This window comes from Cygnus olor, chromosome 24, assembly GCF_009769625.2.
Source record: "Cygnus olor isolate bCygOlo1 chromosome 24, bCygOlo1.pri.v2, whole genome shotgun sequence".
NCBI lineage: Eukaryota > Metazoa > Chordata > Aves > Anseriformes > Anatidae > Cygnus > Cygnus olor.
Genome location: NC_049192.1, coordinates 1,109,251 through 1,134,763, shown reverse-complemented (window position 1 = coordinate 1,134,763; position 25,513 = coordinate 1,109,251). Strand labels below are relative to the sequence as shown.

At 42.9% G+C, this 25,513-nt stretch overlaps 1 protein-coding gene and 1 long non-coding RNA gene across 7 annotated transcripts in view; one reads left to right on the top strand and one right to left on the bottom strand.

The window, feature by feature from the left end:
- Window positions 1-25,513, bottom strand: part of KCND3 (potassium voltage-gated channel subfamily D member 3) — a 121,978-nt gene that overhangs the window by 31,589 nt on the left and 64,876 nt on the right. For all 6 annotated transcript variants that reach the window (XM_040536024.1, XM_040536022.1, XM_040536023.1 and 3 more), the window contains one exon: window positions 1,088-1,250. In XM_040536024.1, coding sequence (XP_040391958.1) covers window positions 1,088-1,250 — 163 coding nt within the window. The remainder of the gene's footprint in view (window positions 1-1,087; window positions 1,251-25,513) is intronic.
- Window positions 1-25,513, top strand: part of LOC121059301 — a 101,254-nt gene that overhangs the window by 19,699 nt on the left and 56,042 nt on the right. The window lies entirely within an intron of this gene.

The following is a 25,513-nucleotide window of genomic DNA, read 5'->3' as shown; positions in this document are numbered from 1 at the left end:
TGCGCATGAGAGAAAGTGGACAGTATGATGGATCATCTGGTGGTCCTCAACAGAAAGGACTCGTGGCAAACATGGAAGCTTCCAAACACACCCCACAATGTGGCTTTGCCCTCATCTGGAGTTTGGATTTCTTCCTCTTCTAAATGATAATGCCAAACCTAATGCAGATATAAATGTAAATCCCAGCAACGATTTACAGAGCCTGTAATACATTCCTGCGTGATTCTGCCTCTCTGTTACTCTGCTTATGTGCTTTGCCTGCCAGATGTGGTTTTGTAGGTCTTGTATCTCAGCGCTCTACTGTCAGCTCCCTGAGATGAGAGAAGTAGGCAGGACCCAGATGCTTGCCCACAGCAGAAATGGCACATCTTTCTACTACTATTTGCCAGCAGATCCCCTGAGTCTTGAATTTCTGGCAGACAGAATTCCATTGGGAGAAATAAACCAAACCTTTAGTTTACAGTTGTTGTAAAAACCTGATTCTGGTTTTGCTGTAATTTAGCAGGCTGAAATGGAGTTATAATAATCTGTTATATTTTCTGAGTGAATCAGTAGGTTTATACTGGTAAAAACAGATTTTGGAATATCCGGTAATCCCCTAGCATTCCCAGGTTGTTGGGTTTTGTTTGTTTGTTTTTTCGTATTCCCAGTGTTTTGTCTATGTTAGTCTGCTGCACTGAGGGCTATGTGTAGCTGATAACTACATGTTTCTGGATGTGTGTCTTCAAAACTCCAGGGCAGAGAGGCAGCAGGAACCAGACAGACAGAGAGACTGACAGCTCCCTTTAGTGACTTGGGGGCACTTAGGGTGCCTCTGTATGTGTACGTATTTATTTCTCATGTGTGTGACAGAGTGAGCAATAAAAGCCCCATTGCTTCTGACAATGAGGGTCCAGGGTTCAAGTCCCTGTTTGGGTGGTGATAATTTATTTTTCATGGTTTGGTGGGTGATATTTGTGGGAGGGGGATGCTTGCACCAGATATCTTGGTCTATAAACCAACCTTTATGGCCCTATGACATGTAGCACGTCCAGTACCCAGCATGTGCAATGGGTGAGCTTGTGCTTGGGCGCGGGTTTCGGCTTACCTTCTGTGCTCTCCGCTTGTCGGCCCGCTGGTTCTGGTGGTAAATTCGGCTGAAGTTGGAGACAATGACCGGAACGGGCAGAGCAATGACCAGCACCCCGCTCAGGGAGCAAATGGAGCCAAATATCTTCCCGGCAATTGTCTTGGGTACCATGTCACCATAACTAGAGGGGAAAGAACAAAAAAGGGGAAGCCCCTCCTTCAGACAAGTGCGGTGGCACCAAAAACCTTTTCAGGTTCTCTGAGCGAGCAGCAGCGTGAGTGTCCAGGTCAGACAATAAAACAGAAACCTGCCATACAAGCAACAAGTCCTGTGGATTTACACCGTGTTCTGGCAATGGATTAAGCTACACCAAAGAAGGGTGCCCTGGCTGCAGAATGCCTGTGCCAGCCCAGGCAGCGGCTCAGCATGTTATGTTCATGCCCTCACTCATTCAGCACCTACCTCTCCGTGTCACTGAGCTCTAACAAAGTTTGTCTGCTTGTGACCAGTTCATGTGTTTTCATTCCCTTGTATCGAGGTGTGAATGAGGACCGACTTACACTCATGTTTAAAAATGCGGCAGTTTCCTTGCCATCTATGCATTCAGAAATAGGGGGTGCATTAAAGTCTGCATTCAGTAATGAATGAATTCTCAGGAATGAGTCCAGCTGAAAAATGAGAAGACAAACTTCTGCACTGAGGCTGACCCAGCAATCTTTTCATTAACTATTATAATTTGTATGTTAAATAATACTGGCAGAATCGGAGATGAAATAATCCATTTTCTGCAGATGGGAGATCGTGCTGGCTTAGGTTCTTTAGGTTGCAGATGATAAATCACTGCTCTGAGTGCTTTTTTGCTGTGTTTTTACTCTGCAAATTCCAAAAGCTTTTTGTAGCAGTTTTATACTTAAGCTTTAACATTTCCTTCTGTAAAGGCAACCGATGGGCTTATGGCCACTCAGCAGTGCAATAGGAACGAGTGTGGCACTTGTTCCCTAATGCTGTGTTACAGTGAAGGTAATTGGGATTTTGAATTTTGATTTACAGTTTGGCCTGACACAATCCCCATGTTTTATGCCAGGTGATGGGACCTCTTAATTCTAACCAACTGCGCTGTCGCTGACAGCTCTCCCATCTCGCAGCACAGCCTCTGATACCCAGTCGGGCAGCAGATGCTGGCAGTGCAAACGTTGCTGCCCTGCATTCAGCAGATGCAGAGGAAACCTCCGCAGGAGGCTCGTTCTCCCCTGCCGTTTACCCTCTTGAAGTGGCTTCAATGCTTTCTTCTGCACATGGTTGATAGGCAAATAAAAACCCATCCAGAAAGCTGGAGGTGGATTGCACTGCGTTCTGATCGTGTAACAAAGAGCTCATTTGTAGCTAATGCCCTCAGAGTATGGTAGGAGCACGATTAGCGCAGCCACCGACTGAATTTCCAGGCATTGTTTCAGGGAGCCAGTTATTGCATGCAAGTGTATATTAACATCAGAATTCAGAGAAGTGATTTTTCAGCTGGAGGAAAGGGAAAAGCAAGTGGCCAAATAACAGGTTTTTGTTTGTCTGTGTGTTTGTTTTTTTGTTTTTAAAGGGTTGACACCGAATTGGCTGTGTGCAAGCCACTGGAGTACAGGAATTCCCAGAGCACCTTTGTGGCTCAGGAGGTCAGGCAAAATCCCACTACAAGCAGGTTTGTCTGATCTGGTCACAGCCAGGAGTGGAAGGGAGGACCTAGGCACTGCAGCCTGCTGAAATTTTGTAGGGGACATGAAAATGATGCTGAAGTCTGGGCCTGAGGAAGATGTCCCTTGTTTCAGGGTGCTTGAGATCTGGAAGGCTTCTGGTTGCTATCAAATGGTGTTTGGGATTTCCATGCTTTTCTTTGGGGTATTCTGGTGTTTGATGGAGCAAAAACTGAAAAGTAAAATGATTTATAGCTGAGGTTTTATTTTTCAGACATCACTAGCTAATGCTTAATTATTCCAAGCAGAATCCTTCTCCTGCGCTCACCTGCACTCACGCCGCTCGGAGTGCCGCGAATCGATGCCGTGCTATTTACGTCTGTTAACTTCCTAGCTGCTGCTGCTTTATGCAAAGATAGTTTAAAAGCTCTTGCTAAGTGACAAGGTCTTCTGCCTCATTTAACACTGTTCTAAAAAAATCTTTCTCGCTTTTTTCCTACTGCCCCTTAACACGATAGGGCTGACAATTAATCATATGCCTCAAACATGATCTCAGTGACCTGGAGTACCGAGAGAAAGCCCTTCTGTGCATTTGTAGGAAGTATAATAATAAGTGTCTGCGTCTTGGTCTGCCTTGTTGAGTTTTGTTCTTACACACAGACTGAGAGTTACCCCATTACTTGGGACTTCAGAGAAGTTGCTTTAAAATACCATCAGAAAGGATCTTGGAGTGTGGAGAATGATTTTTCTGGGGAGGTGCAGGACTTTATTTGCAAAACCGGTAGGAAAGAGACAGTGATGAGAAATTTTGCACTGGCTGGAGTAGGCTGTGCAGGAACGAGACCTAGAATTTCTCCTCTCTGACACTGACTCCTCTGGATCTACTGCAGAATTACCTGCGGAGAGGATGTGCTGGGTTGGGTACTGGGGGCTGCACGGCACGCTTTTGCAGACGTGGTCTCTGCCTTTCCTGGGCTACTGACCTGCAGTGCAAGTGTCAGTGATACTTGGAAGTGTCATGGCTTTGCGATCAGAGTAAAATCCAGCTATGCTTCAGTGGAACTTAGGCCATTTTTAGATGACCTATTCTTAAAAAGAAAAATCCATTCAGACTTTTAAGGTTTGGGGTTACCTCCAGGTGTGTGCCCCATTCGGTGCCCCTGGGGTGCGTGGGTCAGTGCAGAGCATGGGCATTACTGTGACAGCTGCAGGACAAATTGTTCTGTGTATCCCTGCCTCCTGGATGTCTTACTATAAGCAAGAAGAACAGGGAGGAATACAAAACTGTGGCAGTGTTCAGACCTGAATCGCATTTTAGCCGCAGAAGGAGCACGGGCTCCAGGCACAGCGGTTCGGGGAGGCTGGGGCAGCAACCCTGGGCTTTGTCTCATTCTCGATGAATCTTTTCATGTTTAGCAGGAGTTAAGTGCATGCACAGAGTGAATGCTAGTGAGGTAATTACAGCAGTGAAAGAAAAACATGGTACGATGCACTCGGACTGGAGGAGGACGCTTTGTCCTTGTGCTGTGCAAATGTTGATGCTGGAAGAGCGGTGTCCTGTGAACAGTCCTGAGACCAGCGGCCACACGAACCCACCACTGCCACGGGGCCTGGCTGGTGGCAGAGGAACAAAGGACAGAATGAAGTGACTTCACAGGGCAGCTTGCTCTCTGGTTTTTGCTTAATGCATCTCTTGTTAAGGAATTTCAGTCACCTGAGCTCCATGCTCCCTTTGAGTGAGTTACCACTTCAATCCAGACAGTGTCTGCTCAAGCCAAAATTTACAGTTCGACTTCAAGGAAGGGGTGTGTGTGTGTGTCTGTGTGTGCGTGTGTGTGTGCCAGTGCCTACAGCATAGTCTAGATCCCCCTGCCCTGAAGGGGAAGCCTTTCTTTGACTGTGATGGGGTTTGGACTGAACCTATAAAGTTGCGATTGTTCTACTCCTGTATCAACATATGTGGCTACTGCAGTGTTAATTGCTGGGGTGACAATTTATTTTTGTCCTGAATGGTACCACAAGTGCTAATGGCCACATGGCATATTTATAACAGATACAGTGCCAAATAATCTCAAATATTGTATTTCAGTTAGTACTAATTGAGCATTTTAAAACCAACTTTTTTAAAATGGAATGAGAGAACCCAACTTGCCTATTAATTTGTTTAGTACAAGGCAACTTGTCACCGAAAAAAATTCTGCTACAGAAGGTGCATTTTAAGTAATTCATCAATAAGCTCATTAGGGCAGTAAGAAGATAAAAGACTTAGGAAATGATTAACATTCAGAGGGCCTAACAGGATGTTAGAGCCTGTAATGCAAACAACAGAGGCTGCAAATTCAGTACATTTTCATGTGACCTTTAGGAAGTCATTTCAGCTTTCTGGACCTCAGCTCCCCCCTGATGAAATGGCACTCGGTTACTTACTCCTCGCCCGCTTGGTTAGACGAGGCACCAAGTTCCTCAGAGCCCAAACTGCCCCACATTCTGAATGTCCCCAACACCCAGCAGTGCCGCTACGTACCGCTCTGTTGCAAATTTTACTAATGCAAGGTGGTTGTACAGAGAGCTGGAGTAAACAGCCTGCACGTGGCTCCAGGCATGTCCAGGGATAAATGCTGAGAATTGGCTAGATTAGATGTGGAACATGCCTAGAGATAAACATATTTCCTATTTATTTTGCCAGGAATCCGGTTAGATGGCAACAGATTTGACCAGTTTTCAGTTGCTGGATTTGTTGTTCTGCTTGCTGCCTGCACTAGGGGAGCCGCCCCTGCTGGGGCGCGTGAAGGTGTGGGACCTTTAGGAGGGGCTGCCCTCGCTGTTGTGGTACCACTCTGTGCACTGAGTGTGATTCTGCACTTTCTACACGTTTATCCCATACTTAAAATGACCTGGCTGCTATTTCTTCTGTTTTCTTCTCCCGGTGTCCCTTCAAAGCCACATTTCCTTCCAAGGAAGCTCTGCAACCACTGAGGCTCTTACCCACTGTACGTATCATGTAAAGTGCAAGTAAAGCTTTAAACAGACAAAGCATTGGGAAATTACATTTAAATGGTCACTCTATAGACTGGAAAAGACTATGAATGTAGAGTTTTCTTATTTATTTGTATTGGACCTTCTTTGTTTTTTTGTTCTTTGGATATAAAAGGGGTCATATGTCATTCACCTTAATTAGTAGCTATTAGCCTTGACAACTTAATGTGCTGTTGTTTTTCTCTCTGTCAGTACAGAAAATAGAGGTCACTGCTTCTGAGTTCTGGTTTTAGCAGTAGAGGTGTCTGGACACTGCTTAGCTCCTCCAGCTGGAGACAGCAATAAATAAGGTGCTGAACAGCTCATCAAATGACTCACTCTAAAAATAGACTCCCAGCAGCATCTCTGATCCTTTCTCTGTGCAGCATTCACAGCCCTACAAACAGGGAATTGTCAAAAAGCTGGAAGACTGTTTAGTACAGGGACATTAGAAGGTGCTACAGCAGTAACGGCTCTGTGGGGACGATGAAAGAACTTTGCAGAGGATGCTCTTTTCCAGCAGCCTGTTTTATTTGCCAGCTTTTCAGGCAGTGTGGGTATAAAGCATGCACCTGGGGAGGGGCTTAATGTTCATAAAATTGTTATCGTACAGTTATTGTTTCTGCTGTTTTCTCTGGATGCAGAGGAGGTAAGACTGCAGTTGCTGACTGATAAGCCTGTATCCCAGCACCTTTCATCTTAGTAAAAGACCTGTCTTGGGGCAGAGTGAGGCCACAGAGAGTAAGCGGGGCACCAGGTCCAGCACCCTCCTCTCCCCCAGGGCTGGCTCAGGGCAGGGCAGCACCGCCCCACCGAGCACACCCCGGGAGCGCTGCTGCATGCTCTGTGTGCCCAGGCAATGTGGTGGGGTCACAGAGCCGACATAAGGACACCTGGCTCCTGGATTCAGGTGGTCTCAAATGATCGAAAGAGAGCTGTGCTTTTTCTGGTTGCTGTGTCGAAGCAGTCAAGGGACATTTCCAGCCTAGTGGTGCAAAACCTTGTGATTTTCACACACAGCCTGTGAAAGCTGCGGTACCTCATGAAGAATGGAAACAACGCTCCTTCAAATGATTTAGTATTTCTGCCTAATACTGGCCTGAACAGCTCTTTGAGAGTTTCTTGCTCTTTGACCTTTTGCCCAGCACAGTAGAATCAGAGGAAGGTTTCCCTTCAGCCCTTAAGCTTCTGCTTTTAGGATGGTAAGGACAGAACAATAACATTGTGTAGCGTACAGCGGAATATGATTTTGAAAGCCTCTTGCATAAGAGAATAAAGTATGGAATTAGCACGTAGCTTTCCAGTTGCAAGAGATCCTTTTCTACACTGTAAGTAAATCACTATGCACTGTTCTTATTTGCAGAAAGGGGGAAAAAACATCTAAAATTCAGGTAGAATGTTTCCGTTGCATTACAAGGCTGTGTATGCTGCATTTGGCAGCTCAGAGGAGCTGATGTCCCTCCATTTAATAGGTACAAGTCCAACGTAATCATGCTAATGCTTCTTTGAACCCCAGTGAAATAATGATCGTGTCACTTCCAATGATACAATGAAAACAAAAGCAAATAATACTCATTCCTTTCTTGGTTTTGCATGTGACAAATGAGCAGGGATTTAAAAGCTACACTACAGGGGCTTGTGATAGTTAGATCTTTTCTTTAGGGTTGATTCACTCTTCTTCATATGTCTTGCTGGACTTAGACCCTCAAAAACCATAGCTCTCGGAGCACAGCTAGCAGCTTGGGTTGTATCCTGCCACATATTCACACCTCCAGGTATGCAAAGATGCTGTTGCCTTTTCCAGTAGAGGCCTACTAACTTCCACGTATGATTTATTCAATTCAGGTATTCTGGAAAAGTGGGAGGGGAGGTGTGAAGCTGCACAGCCAGTGACATCGTGTAAGGGATTGAATGCAGAAATGAGATACAGGAGCAGTGATGGAGCGCTCCTTGAGTCTCAAAGCTTACTTTGTCTTGGGCTTGTTTTGTAGCCTCAGAAAACACAGGTCCGCTTTCCGTCTGATTTTTCCATGTCCGTAACGGGGATCAAGATATTTTCAGAGCTGTCCCAGACATGTATAGTGAGGATTGATTAGTTAATGCTGCCATGATATTTTGAAAATATAGTTTTTTAAAAGTGTTTTGTGGACACAGACTGGGTGTCAATAAGGGTAGTTTGGAACATTATGTCAGCTTTTCAAGTACTGTAAACCTAGAAAGAACGCAATGCGCCAGTGAGTGCCTGAGGAACCTGACATGAGGCTTGTGCCTCCTGAAAGAGCGTGCAGTAAACAGATCCACAATGGCTTTGAAGCAACCAAATCTATAAACAGGCTGTCAAATGACAGAATTGAATGGCAAATCAGCTGTGTCTGGGGAAGTACAGAGCTTATTTCATGCTAGGTTTCTTTTACATTAAATATCCTTATTTTCTGCCTTGTTTTGAGGTGGGCAGCTCCCCAGCTGGGTATTCAACTTCTGCAATATTTGGCTTGGTTTTGTACCAGTATTTTCTTTTTCCCTAGCATGTTTTATTTCTTAATGTCTACATGGATGCTCTCGTCCTCCCTAGATATTCTGCTGGAATGACAACCAACAGCTGAGCTGCGAGGGGATGAGTTCTGTGAATGTGCATCAGTGCTAGCAATGGATGCTTGTTAACTTCAGTGCTTGGAGTCATTGGGATTTTTTGGAAAGTTGTGGTCAGCAGTTACCTAGTAGGAGGGGTTGAGGTAATGTTGATTATTTTGTTTTGTTCTGGTCTATAAGTTCATATTTTTTAATGATTTTTTTGTAATAAAAGCACCGAGGAAGGTCTGATGCTGTGTTAAGCCCTTTTCTCCTTCTAACAGAAGTGAACGTGCAATGAAATGGGAGGACAGAGTATTTAAAACAGAGAAGGATTTCTTTACAGTGCAAAAAGTTATTCTGTAGGAACTCACTGTTTCAAGGTAACTGTGGGGAGCTTGCTAGAGAGTCCAGAAAGGACTGCTCAGCTTCGTTTGCGTCCACACCGAGACCATGCTCTTACATCACCCAGGATGAGAAATAATTGCTCTGAGGAGATGCAAGTTCTGCTGCTTCTCTACACGTGAGCGTCAGAAAGGAAGGCAGGTTTTCCCTCATGACTTCCTCAGGGAGGAATTCTCCTGGGCAGCCCATACCAAACCTCCTCAAAGCCATATGAAGGGATCAGGCTGACTTGGGGGCAGTTGTAGCTTGCTCATTCCTGTCCCTGCACAAGAAAGGTGACCTAACTGGGAAGGTCTCTGATAGCAACTGGTAGTGTAAATGTTCCTTACAATAGCAGCAGTGGCTGCCTAAAGAAATGGGAATGTTTATGTAGACTCAGGAATAAAACGAGTAAGTTATTTAATACACTGAGGGTTGAGAATACTCAATATATGCACACGCTGGTTCCATTTATTCTTTCTGGCTTGGATCAACTTCTCAGCCTGTAGGCTGTTAAAACAGATGGTCTGAATTTGGGTAACATTCAGACCTTGAGTTGAAGCTAAAAATGGAATTTCATTGGCAAGGAAAGTAGGTCAGAAAGCTAAAGCCCCTAGTCCTAAAATGATGAAAGGCTTCTAATCAAGAGTTCTCTATTACCATTCATTAAAAGGAGCAGGGGAGGAATCACTGTTAGAGACCTCTGAGAAAGGGACTTACAAAAGAAGCCCAGCACCTCTGCAGCTGTGCTGCTGCCAGAGATGGGCGAGTCCTACCCGGGGCTCCTTGCTGCAGGGGGGCACAAGCAGCTTCGTCTGCATCAGCCGCAGAGAGGAGAGCTGCTCTGCGTATCCTCTGTTAACACCTTCCACACGAATAATCCTTTCCACACTAATTCTGTCATCCACCTGACTCGGGTTCTGTGACTTCACTGCCTCTGCAGACTGTGACTCGCACCACACCTGAGGCTGCCAGGCAGAGATTTTTTTGCTCTTCATCACTTTTGGGTGTGCGCCAACACTTGGAAATCTTTTCTCCTTGTAGCTAGTGGGACTTATTCAGAACAAATGGGGAACCTGTTCCCTTTAACACAGTGGTCCCAGCTCAGCACACTACTTCAGCCCTTGCTTTGTATTAAGCACGTACCTAATTCCTGTTCAATGAAAAGATTGTTCATATATTTTTTTTAAATGTTACTGAGATGAATTTGTTCTTTATGTTTTGCAAACCCAAGCTAACATACTGTCATTACTCCTCGCCCTCTCCCCCCATCCTACTGCTAGGAATTACATTTCTCTAAATTGAGATTTGCTTGCATTACAGCTCTGCCAGCAAATGTGTTTTTAGAGATAGTGTCAGAGACCTCCTGTGTACTCTCCCTTAACATTGATGTGGAGCATCTGCCTTGGTCTCCGGCTGTCATTGTCATAGTAGCAGGTAGCAAAAGTAGGGAGTGAAGTCTGACCCATCCCATTGATCTGTACAACTCAGAAATCATGCAGGGTAATTGTCTACTGCTTAACAGAAATAGCAATTTACACCGTCATTAAATCTCATTAAAGAAAAATAGATGTTTTTTATGGTATCTCATGTTTCTACATGACCATCTAATAAAGCACTAACTAATTTTTCCATGAGAAGGAAAACTTAAACTGTTGATTTAACAATTATTTAGAGAAAAAGAGGAATTGACTTCAATGTAGAATCAATATAAGAAAAACTGAATTTAACTTTGCAGAAAATAGCTCCAGTCTTAACCTCCACACTGTACCATCTGTAATGTATATTCATTCAGCTCTTCAGGGGAAGCTTTATTCTTTCCAGTTCTCACAAAGCTGATGTATCTAGCAAAAAGTGAACTCAGTTTTTTTTCTCCTCATGCATCACCGAGCAGCTAAGCTGTCATCTAAGTTTTTGATCCTCAAATCTCAGTTTCAGTACTGATAGATACATCAGAAAAAGCTCTTCGATTTTTTTCTTCCATTTTTTTTAGTTAGCCTGCTGAACTTACAGCCTTTTTTTGTTAGACAAATCTTTCTCCATTTGCCAGAGTTAATTTGGATTTGAAATGTATCGAGAAGAAAACAGGCAACACCAAAGATTTTATCTGCGTGGTGATTTTTCAGAGCAGACGTCCCAGTGCCCTCCCAGCTCCTGCCAGCCGGGGGCTGCCCGAGCCCAAGCAGGACGGCTATGCTGGTGGTGCTTTGTTTTGCTGCCATGGGTAGTCCAGAAGTCCCTGGGTCAAGAGAAGAACTCATACATGTTCACAGCAAGTGGCTGTTTAGCCCTTCAACTCACTATTATTGGTCGAGGAAAAGCTCACTGGTTTGCTGTATCAGTGGGAGTTTTTGTCGTACGTGAGCAAAAATAAATCCATTCGATTCCTTCTGACAAAAAGTCCACCCCTTGCTGTGTATCTTCAGATCATAGGGTTTTTTTCCTGAAGGTGAAAGTATGATGTTACTTTCACAGATTCCTGTTTCCTTGGTAATTCAGGCTTTTCACCCTGAAACTGACAGCAAGTTCTTCCTTGGTCAATATTTAATTTAATTTAATTTAAATTCTAACGTGGGCACTCAGACTTAAATCCAGTAATAAGAATCGCCACCACAGGTTCCCTTTGGCCCTTAAACCATACAGCTGCTGCAGGCGTACGAGGCTGTGATGAGGCACCTTGCTTTGATCTTTTTATTTATTTATTAATTTTATTTCAATTAACCTCAGCTCTGCTGCTGCTCCTGCGCGTGCAGGCGAGGGGACGGCTGCGATGCCAGCCCCGATGCTCAGAGGTGCCGCGCCGACCAGCTTGTGCTTACGGCACGCTGCAAGGTGGTACTGCATGCACGTTCACTAATTAGCTTGCAATTGAGCATTGCTATCATTTCACTACAATGTCAATCATTTATAATTTGTCCACAAACAAATGAGGGTGTATTTTATCCAATAGAGAGAGCACACTAACTGAATTAAGGCCAATTAAATAAAGTGGAACGACAGCTTTGCAGCCGCCCACTACTGAATGAGCCCTTTGTCTTGGGTTTTCTTATAGTGACCCAAAGCAATATTTCTAACCTTTGTGTTTTCTACGGCCATCAAACATAAGCGATACTCAGGAAATTTGAGGAGACCGAGTATCTTCTTGTATAAAAAGTCCTGAGTATAATTGCCTAGCTGACCATCATCTGGCACCAGGCATGTTAGCGACTCAGTGCTTCTCAATAATACACACTTTTAAAAAAGCATTTGTTTGTTTTCATGGAAGATAAAATGTCCCATATTGAGGTATTATTTATTTCTGGCTGTATAAACTTAAGGGCCTTTTAAATTACTTCATTCATTATTAATTCAAGATGAATCCTCATATTATTCAGAGTGAAAACCTTATACAATTACCTGATAGTAGAGTCAATTATTTTTTTAGCACCTTAAAGACCCCTGTAAAAGAAATCTCTCTGGAAAACGTGCAGGCTGGAGAGAGCGGTGCGTGCACTGAGCAATTAGACTTTTCCCCTACTAGCAGGGCTGAAGGCTCCCTGCTCTGTCTTAAATTCTTAGCTGTGGTGTCAACTTATAAGAAATGTTGGGTTTTTGCTTTCACTTTATCCTCATCTGTTTCTTTGTCTTTTTAAGCAGCTTGAGCATCCATGCTGAGCCATGTCACATTCCAAATGATACACATACTGTGCATTTTAATGAGCTGCTAACACTGATTATACAAAAAGCAATCTCAGAAATATTTACCGAGTCAAAAGGGAAGGGGAAAAAAAAAGCCTATGGGGAATTAATTAGCTTTTTAAGAATTAGCTTTTTGAAAGCCTCAGATTCTGGAAAAGTTGAACTTGGAACTGGAAGCACTTTCAAAGGAGCTCAGAAGTGAGCAGAAGGAAAAGGAGTGCGTTGTAGTGGAGTGTTGCATATCACAGGCATCGCTGTGCTGGTCAGAAGACACACTGTACATACACGTAATACAGACAGGGGCTTCTGCAGCAGGTTGCTCCAGGTTGTGCAAGTTGGATTTTTACTGCCTCCATGGGTGGAGGCTCCACAGCCTCTGTGGGCAAGCTCTGTCAGCACTCAGTCACCCTTGCTGTAAAGGTGGTGAATACTCCTGATCTGGAGCAGCTCTCTTTGTGCAGTGCTTTTCTTGCTACGGTATTTGAAATTCTGCTTCCACGTGGAGGTAGCTGCTGGGTTTATACTGCGTAAAATAACAGACAGATGTATAATTGAACTGTTTCTCACAGTTCTTTTTGACTTTTTTGAAAGAGTAAAGCTGTTGTAATTTTGATCATCTCCTTAGAAATTTGATTCCTTTAATTATATTTAAGCACCTAAGCTCCTTTTTAAATAATAGTTTGAAATATTTTATATTTAAGAATAGCTATAATACTGTAAATTTGCACAGAGTTACCCTTCTTGATCAAAAGTTCTATTTCAACAGTCTAGCAATTATGATCAAATAGTGAAGTGTATAAAGTGTGTCAGGTTTATTGGAATGAGAGACGTGCCGCAAGTGAAAAGTATATTTCATGTCTAAAAAAACCCGAGCTGTCAAAACTTTTCTACACATCCAGTTATCTGTATCTATAAAATGTAGACCCCCTAATAAGCATAATTCAACAAATACATATTTCTTTAAATAGTGGTATCAGAAATTCAGTTAATTCTAGCCTATGGATAGCTTCATACAAATTCCCCTTGGTTCTAGACCAATCTCACCAACGTTTCTATTTCCTGCAGATGTAAAATGCTGTGCATGGACTGGTTATCTAAATACTCACTTCTATCCATTCCAAACGGCATTGCTCTAATAATACTGCATTTGTCATCAGCTAGTGACATACGAAAGGAATTAAAAATGTATTTGGATCACATATGCATTTTAAGTGCAAGACTTCTCAGTGACAGGAAGAATTACAGGAGCATCAAAGTGGCCGTGCTGCAGAGAGTACTTTTAAGTTCAGCAGAAACGACTCCACTTCAGGCTGGAGACGTAAGGGGCAGATCCTTGTAATAACGGGCTGAAAAGCAGTCAGGAGATGCGAGTATGAAACTGGTCCTTGAAGGATGACTTAGTGTGTACAGGATATTACCGCGATCAGAGAGATTTGAAAAGATTTTTTTTATGACCCTTTTTTTTAATGACCCTTCAGTAAAATCACAAATAATACTAGAGATGTTGTAAAACAGGGTGGGAAGGCAGCCCAGATGTCCGGACCTTTCAGAGTACCTGGCCTCGGCTGCTGAGAACTGGGAGGAAAGGTGGGCAGAGTGCACTTGTCTTGGACTTCACCTCTAGGCAAAGCAGAACTGGGAGGAACCGAGGACTTGTAGAAATGCATTTCAGTGCTTTCACGTGTCGCAAACAGTGCTTGAGTATGGCCCCTTGGACTTGGATTGCCTGACTGCTGGTGGGTATGTTCTTATATGTAGGCTCAGCTGACTTGTAAGCAAAATTAGAACTGACTTAGGGTTAGATCTGCAAAGTTAATTGTGCTCCTAAGAGGGATCACTGAAGCATTGGTGCGGGCCTAACGCTATTTGCCTCGTGACACAACTAAATAATCTAGTAAATCTGGCCTCAGATACTACATTTGGCTCTGAAATCCACTCTGATTTTAGACTGTGGCATGCAACCTAGCCAGCAAGAAGAGGTTTACTCAGCAGCAGAGGCACAGCCTGAACGTTACATACCACGAAAAGCTGGGAGATCGCACCCAGAACCCGCACCTAGCTCTGCTAACCAGAGCTGGGGTGTTGCCTCTGCATTGCAGAAGACTCTTTTGGCGTGGGCGTGCTTTGTTCTACCTTGGTGTAGATACTTAATGATTTTTTCTCCACCCCTCCACTCTTTTTAATGGTCTTGTTTAAATAAATATTAATGCCTAGTCTTTGAGCAGGTGCAAACCTGTACTCCAGAAAGACTGTGTTGTGGTTGCAGAACCATTATGCCATCCCTATCAATCACACTCTCATTTGCTCTTGGGATGTAAAGAGCACCTGTGGCTAGTTAGCTATAGACTTTATTACAAGCTAGATGACTTCAGTGTTCCTTGCTCGTGACTGTGTTCCTTCTGCTTTCTTTTCTATGAATAAATTTTGATTCTTTGGAAGCCTTGACATTTTCCCCTCATTTTGTGACTCTGTGTAGCAGAAAATAAAAATAAGTAATAAAACCTCAAGAAATATGGGTGCCCTTCTGTGAACCTGCTTAGCACAGGATAGCAAAAGTTTGTCAAAAAAGACAGTGAAAACAAAAAGCTTTTTCTATGCCAGCCAGTCTTTTATCTTGAGCAAATTAGTGTCTTATTAAAAGAAAATCGGTGAGCTTTAAATACCATATCACAATACAAAATTTAGTCTGTTGGTGCATGACAGACGAATCAGACAGAGAATCTTTATTACTTTTTTTTTTTTTTTTTCAAATGGAAGACCAAAGCTGTGAACCTGTTCTGAAGGATGCCTCATTTTTTTCTGTTTCCTTTGAGAACAGCCACCATGGAGGCACAAGAGACTTTTAGGCTGCCTGAGAGATTTTCTCTTGGTGACTGCAAGTCTTGTGGGTAGGGACAGTCTTAGAGTCGTATCTTAAAGACCGGGGTTTACTCTTCCAGCACTGTGTGCCACGTACGTGTGCATACGTTCGCTGTGGGTTCCAGAGAAGCTCGTGGATCAGCATACAGCTGCAGCAGGAACCAGTTTGACTTTTGGTCACCGGCGTGGCTGTCGATGAGATGGGTGGCAGTACAAAGTTAACCTGGCAGGTGTGCGCTTCGCTTGTTGTTCCCTATGTGATACAGGCGCACATACACATAGGCACCCCGGTGTCCTCTCCCAGTGCAGAAATGTGGTGTGAGGAAATGCAGTGACCTTCCACTGATGACTGGCAGCCGTGAGTGTTGGTCTGAGTGGTGCCCTGGAAGTCCCAGCCCGTCTCTCTGACACCTTTCCTTTTCCCTGTCCCTCGTGGGTTGGCCATCTGTGCTTGGAGTACCAGGAGTTCAGGCTGTAGGATCCATCTTCAGCTGCATTTTAGAATATCTTATACATTTGTTCCTCTAAGCATGTGTTAATATTAATAACACACAGATAATTTTTCTGAGTAAGAAATCAAATTCACCTACATGCTGCCAGATCTACGCCTCCAGGGAAGTGTTCTTAGTCTAGAGCTGGTTGAATAATTCTGTTCTATTTCAGACTCCTCTTTCTTCAAAGACAGACTAAAGGACCATGCTCACAAATACCAATTTCTCTTGAACTGTTTCAGATTTGTTAGGAAAAAAAAATCCAAGCTATAAACTTTAGGTGAAAGCAACAACAGCCAATTGAAAACGTAGGCTTACTTGTGGATGCTTCAATTTCCTTTGTCTGTATTTGATTAAAAATGCTGCAGATATAATATGATTTTTTCTTCTAAATAGAAAGAAAAACAAGAAGAAAAATAGCCCTGCTTGCAGCTTCCTGTTATTTTCTTCACCAGTGGAGTATTTTATCATTCCAAGCAAAAATTAACTGGAGTTGTCCAAGTTTGCCAGTGATTGATAGTGTCACCTTAAATGTTACTAGTCAAAACTTGTTTTCTCCTTTTTCACTCCTACGGAGATCAGGTAGGCAGTTTGCCAAAGTATAACATTCCCCGTTGTGTAGTTTGAGAAGCCAGCTGCACCAGCCCTGTTGGTGCTCTGAACGTCGCATCAGACTGGAGAACAGGGTCGGGTCTCCCAGCCCCGGCAGTGCTGGAACCAAGCAAAGCGCGCTGCCCCACAGCAGCCCCAAAGACGGGCTGTGGGGATGTGTGCACTGCATAGCTCGAATTCTCTTACTTGCTTTAGCTTTGGTCTTCAGAATTGGGCTGTAATGTATTTGCTGCCAGCTTATCCAGCGTGCACAATATTCTCTTTCTCTAGTAATGCTCAGAAAGTTGATTTTGAACTTCTGGCCTTATAAACGTTTTTCTCCCAGATGAGAAAGCAGAAGGCTAGCAATGAAAATTAACGTGCTAATAAAAGTAATTAGCACACAAAGGGACAATCACCAAAATCAAACCCTGCTTTGTCTCACTAAGAGTGTTCAAGTATTGCATGAATAGAAAGATTATAAGAATAAATCATTTGTGGTCTGCATCTTGGGACTGAGCTGAAGGATGGTTCTTGTCTCTGTAAATACCCTGAGTCTTTTACTCACATTTTATGCATTTGACCAGCCACATCTTTATGCACATTCATGAGTACTTCAGGAAAAACAAAAGACTGGGTCGTCTGGTCTGTTTTCTGGCATCAGCGCTATGCAGTGAAATTACTATTTTATGGTTTCCACCAGTAAATCTTTTGTCTAGACCTAAATTTAGGACTAAATCTAAATCCTCTGTCTAGTCCTTCCCATCACTACTTGCAGAGTTGGTAAATTCACAGCTTCCCTATCAGCAAATATTATTTTCTAATTTCCTTTGTCTTAGAAGATTTTTCTCCATTATTTGCACAATCTGAGATTTAAACCATCATCTGTTACTTCATTCCCACGTCTGCTGTGAAGAATTCTCTTTCCTTTCCTTTCTAGATTAGTAGAGGTAGCATCAGCCTCATCATATTTTCCTCTGTTTCTATTTTCTGTAAGATATTACAGGAAGATGCCCAGAGAAAAGCTTGCATTTTTGTATTTGCTACTTGTGATATCTTCTTGTTGCTACATATGCACCCCCTAAAAGTTGAGCTTTTCCCTGTAGATATGACACTGAATATTGAATCCGAGTTGATGCCTTCATAAAAACGCTTGACTATGAATTCATTCTTTTTGCAATTACTGATTCACCGTCCTTCCTCCAGGTACAAACCATCGCAGATAACATTATTTGAATTTATCTATGGGAGTGTTACGCAGCAGGCTCATTTCCCAAGGTGATTTTGGAATAAACAAACAAGCCAAAACAAAACATAAAAGTCTTAAAACAAACAACCAGGAGCACAGATCTGCAGCGTGCATTTTTATTCTCGTCTCTCCCATAGAAAAAGGAGAGATGTCAGAACTCAAATGTCTCGCAGTATGTTCTGCAAAAGCAGTGCAGCATGCCATTTGGGTCTGTCAACATTTTATATTGTGACTGGCAATGAAGCTGCTGTACCTTTTCCCTGCAGATTAGTACGACAGCTGTAACAGCCATGCAAAGTGACATAAGTTACAAACAGTTCTTACAGACTGGCCAAGGAATCAGGTAGGGAAAACGACATGCCATGGGCTTGTGTCTTTGTTGTTTTTTTGTTTGGTTGGTTGTGCGGATTTTTTTTTTTTTGGTGTGGATCTCACATACATGGGAAACAAACTGCGTTTTTAATTCATCCTGATTTAGGAAAATCTCTGGCTGACCTTTAAGCTGACTGGATTCAGTACACAGATTTCCTTTGACTTCTGCACATTTTAAGCTATGTTTTGCTCCTTTTGTATTCACCAAGCAGATAAGCCCTGCAAATCTAAACCAGCAGCAGTGAGCTTTCAGCCCTCTTCAGTCCAGTGCTTGGTCAAAAATATGTTCTAAAAATATCTCACATTTGAGCATTTCTTTGGGGTACAGACTTCTGGTTTCTTCTGAGGAAGACAGGCAAGAGGAATGGAAGAGACCATTCCTCAAAGTGCTGAGATACTGACATCATTCAGAATGCAAATACTGAATAGCTTTAACTGGAAATGTGGATTTTAGTATTCCTTTAAATCCAGTGAAGCAAACTGAAAAGCGATGCAGCTGAAGCTGTGCAATTACGATACAGCTGTACAAGTGTGGCTGAGTAGAGACGTGGCTATAATAAGCCTAATAAGTAGTGAATTTGGGTATAAAACTGAGTGAAACTGTTTAAGTTTTGCATTTTTCACTGTGGACTGCCACAGACCCTATCACCACATGGAAAATAAACCATAATTCCTGGAATCTGCAGAGCTTTTGTTTTCATCCTAGTGGGACTTTCAGTCTTTTTAGTCTTTCTCCCTGGGCTCTGTGTTTGGTCTCTGCTACAGCAGCGCAGCGCCAGCTGCACCCAGGTCCCCGGTCAGGGCCTCTCCCCGAGTGCCCTGCTTGGGGGCGTGCTGGCAGGTTGGTGTTGGTGGTTTTGTTTTTTAAAATGGACTGATTTCATTTTGGAAGCAAACAGATATTTTTTGATTTCAGTGGAGTCAGATTTTTCCCAGTAAAACGAGCCTGGTTCCCATCATTACACTTAACAACTGTACTTCTGGTAATAACATTGCTGGAAACAGTGGTAAAACTTCCCTAAGTGCGAGTGTCATAGGCTTCAGATTACCTGATGTTAAAACTCTGAATGAGTTTCCAGAGCTCACGTACATCCTTATCCCCCTGGGAGACGGGGATTTGGCCAATCTCTTTTCAGTGGTTTGTGGGGACAGGACAAGGGATAATGGCCACAAGATGGAGCACAGGAAGTTCCGCACCAACATGCGAAAGAACTTCTTCACGGTGAGGATGACGGAGCACTGGAACAGGCTGTCCAGGGAGGTTGTGGGGTCTCCTTCTCTGGAGATATTCAAGGTCTGGCTGGACGCCTACCTGGGCAGCCTGCTCTAAGGAACTTGCTTTGGCAGGGGGGTTTTACCTGATGATCTTTCGAGGTCCCTTCCAACCCCTACAATTCAGTGATTCTGTGACACTGCTTGGTTCAGCCTTGTTTGGATTTATGTGTATGAGCCAGTAAGGTTTTGGGATACATATTTTATTTATTTGGTATAATTGTTGTCTTTTGAACAGGAAAACATCCTGGTCCTTGTCTTTTCTCTGTCCCATCTAAATCTCATCTCTAATATCAGAACAAAGTTCCTTGCATTCCTAATGAAACAGGCTGCTTAAGCACTAAGCCCTGGTAATCCAGTTTATGTTTTCATAACAGTAAATACAATATGAAGATATGCACAGCTTGTGCTTGATGTAAGCAATGAGATCATTACAGTGTTCCTAAATCCTTTTATTTTAAGATTTATTTGGTTGATAAATTTTACGTGTTTGTCCTTTATTTGTCATTTGTAGCATGGGCTTTTCCCCAAAGCCAGCTTCCTATATCTTCCACCACTCTGGTTTAAGCTTCTTTTTGCCTGAAGATTTACAGGTACAGGAGACATAGAGATGTCATCTACAGTATGTTAAAGCTCTAGGCAGATGCTCTAGGGGATGTGACTTTTGACTTTTTGTGTGACCTTGGACAGCTTAAGTAAACCCTTTCCTCCTCAGTTCCTCTGCCTAACACTGAGGAGATATTATTTCCTTCCCTCTAATCTTTAGTGTTTTCTCTTGTTCTTTATATAAGGGACTTTGCTCTTTGCACTGACACGGTGTCCAGTATGTAATTTCATAATCATTATTTACACTTTGATTAAACATTCATATTATTCAGTAGATGACATTAATAATATCAAAATGTCATTTTATACAATATTTAAGATCAGAATTTCCTATTGGAAATCAATGAGAACATCTTCCTAAGAATCAATGACCTCAATGTCCCTTGTTATATAAGACGTATCTATATTTATCAGTGCTGATAAAAGATGTTGCACTGATCTTTCTGTTTGTGGCTTATGCAGAATTCTGTAATACTCCTCTCAGAGACAACCAGTTAGCTCTCAGGAGTGGGTGACTTTCAGTCTGCACCAATATCGCTCAGATTTAAAGCAGAATTTTGGAGACAAAAGGCTCCATCTCCCATTAGCAGACCCTTCCCATGGGTTACTTTGTCGTCAGACTTCAGCCCTTACACAAGACATGCCATTAACTAGAAAGGATTGTTCCTTGTCAAGTCCTACATGGCTCAAGGTGACTGAGCAATTCCCTGCTGGAGTGAATCTGTTCAGAATATAACTTTATCTGTTAGCCAGAGCTGGGTCAGGGAGAGAACCTCGATTCTATTCCTAGTCCTGCAGTGACTTACCCTACTGGAAACTATTTAATACCTCTGCACCTCAGTTTATCCCAGACAAATTTGGAGACAGAGCTAGTATGTCAAGTGATCGGTGGCACTGGATCTTTGTGCATATCTCTTTGTTCTGTAATAAAACTGCATACATTGCATACGATACATAGCATTTGTACTTCCAAGTTGCAGAGGGATTAGGGCTTTGTTTGATGAGTGTAAAATTTTGTGTTTGTCTTCAAGTTTTTATACATATATATAGATAGATAGATACCCTGTACCTAATTTAGCCTGGGGTGTAATCAGTGAAAAATTACAGGCTAACCTCATCACCTGTGAGCATTCTGGTGGGAAAATACGCAGCACCAGTAGGAATTTAGATTAAAGATGTTAAAAAAAATATTCTTTCATCTATACTTTCTTCCTCATTAAATGTGGAGTTTGCTCACAAGTATTTGCCAAATAAAAAAGGAGAAATAGGTAAAAGTTAATACTATACAATTAAGTTCCCTTGAATTTTCCCAGAAGGTTCACCTTAGCTTAAGTTAATATCCCCTCAGTTCTCCCAAGCCATCTGTTTGGCTGAGATGCAAAACAAATGTGTACAGTTAGATGTATTTATCATGCAAGCCTTGGAGGTGACAAAAACTTGTAGGAAAGAGGTTTGCTCACTGACCCAGTAGGGCAGTTGTTTCTTCAAGAAGTGCAGCACCATATAACAAAAGGCTGTTACTGTCTGTCCTGGAAGGCACTTTGAATAATCCAGTGAAGCCAGTGGTAAATGATGAGCACATGAACAGTCTCGTTGACATGGGGAACTGGGCTCAGCACCTGTGGAAATCAGGGGAGAAGCTGACCCGAACACCCAGCTGGATTGGGACCCTGGGCTCTGTATATGAAGCACATGTGGACCATTTCCCCCTGAGCTAGTGAGAGACAGCTGCTGATGTGAACAGCATATGAACATATGATAAAGTTAGAACTGTTACCCTCCGTCCTGTGCTTGGTTGTGAATTAGGGATTTACGATCCTGGCAGAGGAGCCGTTGTCCTACTTCATTGTGGTTTTCAATTGTTATTAATAAAACATAGTGCTGTCTATGTCTTGATGCAGAGAGGCCTTAGTCTTAGTACATGTCCTTCCCATTTATTATTTATACAGGCATTTAGCAGCTCTGACATATTTTAACAGAAATGATAGGCAATTGTTTGCAAATCAGAATTAGCAACAAATACTATTTGATACTTCTAAAATTTCAAGTGTTGATTTATACATGTGTAGAAATGATGTTGTCTGTGTTCTTTCTTGCTTAACATCAATAGTTTTACCTCTCGCTTTTTCTTCTCTAAGTTAGAAATGCCATTTAAATCAGATAGCATTTATATATGTGTGTGAGTATGGATGGATGCTGGTTTAATATTTGCAGCAGGGGGTGGGTAAGAGGTGAAGAAATTAATTGTGCCTTCTTACTAGCATATCAGAGAAGTTGATTGCCTTCTGTTTTCCTGATGGGTGAGTGCTCACATGAATGCTGAGGATTCTGCCTCCTTTTGTGGGAGGACCACCCGGGGTTCCTCCTGCAGCTGCGTACTGATGCAAGTTCAGCTAAATTTAATAGTAGCTTCCCAAAGTGAGAAGTTAACCAGCAGAGAGTGGCCCAGACTCTCCTGAACAAAGATGTGGGCAAACCAGAAAGGCTTATTGTAGAAGATGTAGAAACAATGAGAAAAGGCGACAGCTTCAAGGAGTCAGATACGTGGAGACTTTTGACTTACATCTCTGGTACCCTTGAAAACAATGACAAATCTTGTTTTTGTCTCTGTAATAAGTAAAAATAAATACACTAAGACCCCAAGTTCCAGGAACAAAGACAGGTAGCTCTATCAAATATCTAAAGAAAAAAGCATTGGTCCTGTTCCCATGAAGTCAAGGAATTTTTACGGTTGACTTTGAGGGAAATAAAAACAAGTCTTTGAACTAGATTACTTCTAATTTTCATAGCACTAATTTTCATTTTCCAGCTCCTGTGAAAGTAAGTTAGTATTATCTCCACTCACAGGGAACTGAGGCTCTGGGAGTGTGTCTTTCCGAAAGTCAAATGGGAAATCTGTCATAGAGTTGGGAACCAGACCTAAATTGCCACAAACATCAAGGCAGTGAGAGGACTCTCAGCCCCACACACTTGAAGGCAAACTGACTTTTTGTTGCATATTCTGAACATAAGAATTCATACGATGAGTCTGAACCTCCTTTTCCAACCTTTTTCTGATGGTGTAGGTTAAAAACTCGGAAGTAGGTCACAAAGGACTCGAGTGCTGAAGAACAGATATTCCTCTGGTGACTCGCTTGGTGGCCTAGTTCTTGGGCAGCAAAGTCAGAGGAGACGGAACGTTGCAAATCGCACTAAACAAATGCTGGAGGCACTTTTGAGGCGAGATCCAGGGAGAGGCACAAAGAAAAGTGGAAAGCTACTGTTAGTTCCTCAGGAGCCGCTGGTACTGCTGAGCAGGCCCCTCGAGGAGCGGGGCTGAAGGCGCACGGCAGGCCGGGCCCCGCAGGCAGGCAGCGGCTGGCAGCTCGCCCCAGGCCTGGCGCAAGGCAGCGCTTCTGCGGGCCCGGCCGGCTGCGCTCGAGGCCTCCCAACGTGTGCTTTCTCCATCACCTTCTACTCTAAAAACATCTTATTGCTGATGCCCCTGGGATCGTTCAGTTCTTTAAGTTCATCATGAATTTTGATGAACATTCAATTAGAAATTGCATCTAATTCTGGATTGAACGGGCTGGGGGGAACCCTCTGCTGTTAAATGTTGTCTTTGGTTGCTAGACATCAGTTTTTAAGGTGCAAAGGCTGACTGTCCTTGAAATGTACTTTCTTGGGTTACTTACAGCCACAGAAGCCTACTTTGTATAGGGCGAGTGAAAGAATACATGATCGTGTACATAAAGATTTTTATGGGACACGAAATAATTTTTCTGGTTAAAAGCTAAACTTTATAGTGTTGCTATTTTTAATTAAATATTAATTGCAGACGATGGCTCTGGAAATGACTGCTCAGATCGTTTAATCCATATAGATGACCTTTACGTTGAATTTATTCTCTCATGCTTACACTGCCCTTCAACCCCATCTGGGGACTGACCTCGTCTGGCAGGCTGTTCTACTCTTAATTAGAAAGATGCCTAGCTTACTCGCCTTTTTAATGTTTATTAATGTGCCTTTGCTGAGGATACTGTGGGATGGAGAGCTGGTGATTATGGTGCTATAAAGTTTCCCTGTCAGTTGCTCACGTAGAAGCAGCCCAGTTATTCTTACACGGCTTTTGAGAGTTGGATGCACTTCAAAGGGACAAGAAAAGGGAGAACAGCTTCTCCTGAAGTTGAAAAGCAAGCCCACCTCATGTGTTTGTGTAGCATAATATAAGCGTTATTTCAAAAATTTTGTTTTTTCCCCCTCTCCCAACCATCTTAATTCATTTCTTTTGATACTGATAAGCAGCTTTGTGTAGCATGAAATTTGCTACCATGATTCTGAGTTGCCTGACAATTCAGGTATGAAAATGAAGCATCAGCCAGCAAAAGTGTGTTCATGTGGTGGAACTTTTAAAAGGATTAGATTCATTTGCAAAATACTTTTCCACTAAGGGATGTGATTCTACTTCTTTCATTAATGCACAATGTCAGAGGCACTACTTTGGTTGAAGATTGCAATGTTAATTAAAATGGAAAGTTGTGGGGGCGGCAGGCAGGTGTAAACCAGTCTTTTCCGCTTGATTGTCCATAGGGCATGTGAGAATAGAGACTTGCACCAAAGCCCAGACTTTATCTTTGCACTTCAAACTACTTCGAGTTGCTTTGGCACATCGAGCTCCTAGTCCTACTGATCTGCCTGTGGCGTACGCTGAAGCACACAGTCTTCTCTGAAAACAGCAGAACCAGACAGTTCAGAGGACCAAGAGGCTCCTCTGGAGCCTCTGGGACTGGGAGCTTCGAAACGCCCTGGCTGCCGGGCTGCATGTGCTGGCCTCCTGGAGAGGGCTCTCGTTTCCAGTGCTTGGTTTGGATGCACGTGCCTCTGTGATCTTGGGTGGTCCCAGGAGACCACTGCTGTACCACAGCTCATGTGCTCAGAGAGCCAAAGATCGTGGGGCTTCTGATGCTGGATGCTGTCAGTCTTGTTATGGAGAGCAGAGGAGGGCACACAAAGAAAGGGAGGGCTTAACAGACTTTCTAAGAACAGCTTTTTTTATTCCTCTGGTGTGACAGTAACCACCATCCATGCTGTTTAAGATAACTTCATTGCAGCTGAGACCTATCAGTAAGTTGCTTCAACAGAGGGATTTGACACATGGATAAAGTCCCTTAAGCCTGCTCCTGAGGATTTGGAGATTTTTGTAAAGCTCAAGTGCGTAAAGCAGCCTCTGAGCTGTGGCTGCTAGATGGATCAGTGAAACTGCATTTAACTTCTCAAGAAAAATCCACCATGTTTCTTTTCTTGCGTCCTCTCCTGGAATTCCTATTTAATATTTATGTTGTTCCTCTTGCTGTTGTTTTCAAACAACAGACTCCATAAAGCAGGCAAAAATGTCTAAGATTAAAAAAAAAAAAAAAGCAATGAGCTGTTTAAGCATATTTCCTAGGCCTCTCCCTATCTCTGCCCTCCAGTCATAGCAACTCCATTGTAATTCAAATCTAAACATAAAACAGCCAAAACTCTTCAGCTGGAAAGTTAGAAATTTCTATGCTAATAAGCTTTAACAGAAGGACTGCAGAAGCAACTGATTCAAAGTGACCTGTTAATTCCCCCCATCTCCTAGATTTACAGCCCCATTAACTTTTGTTCCAAAATATCATCTGGCTCTCAAGTGGTGTATGAGTTTGCTTTCTCCCAA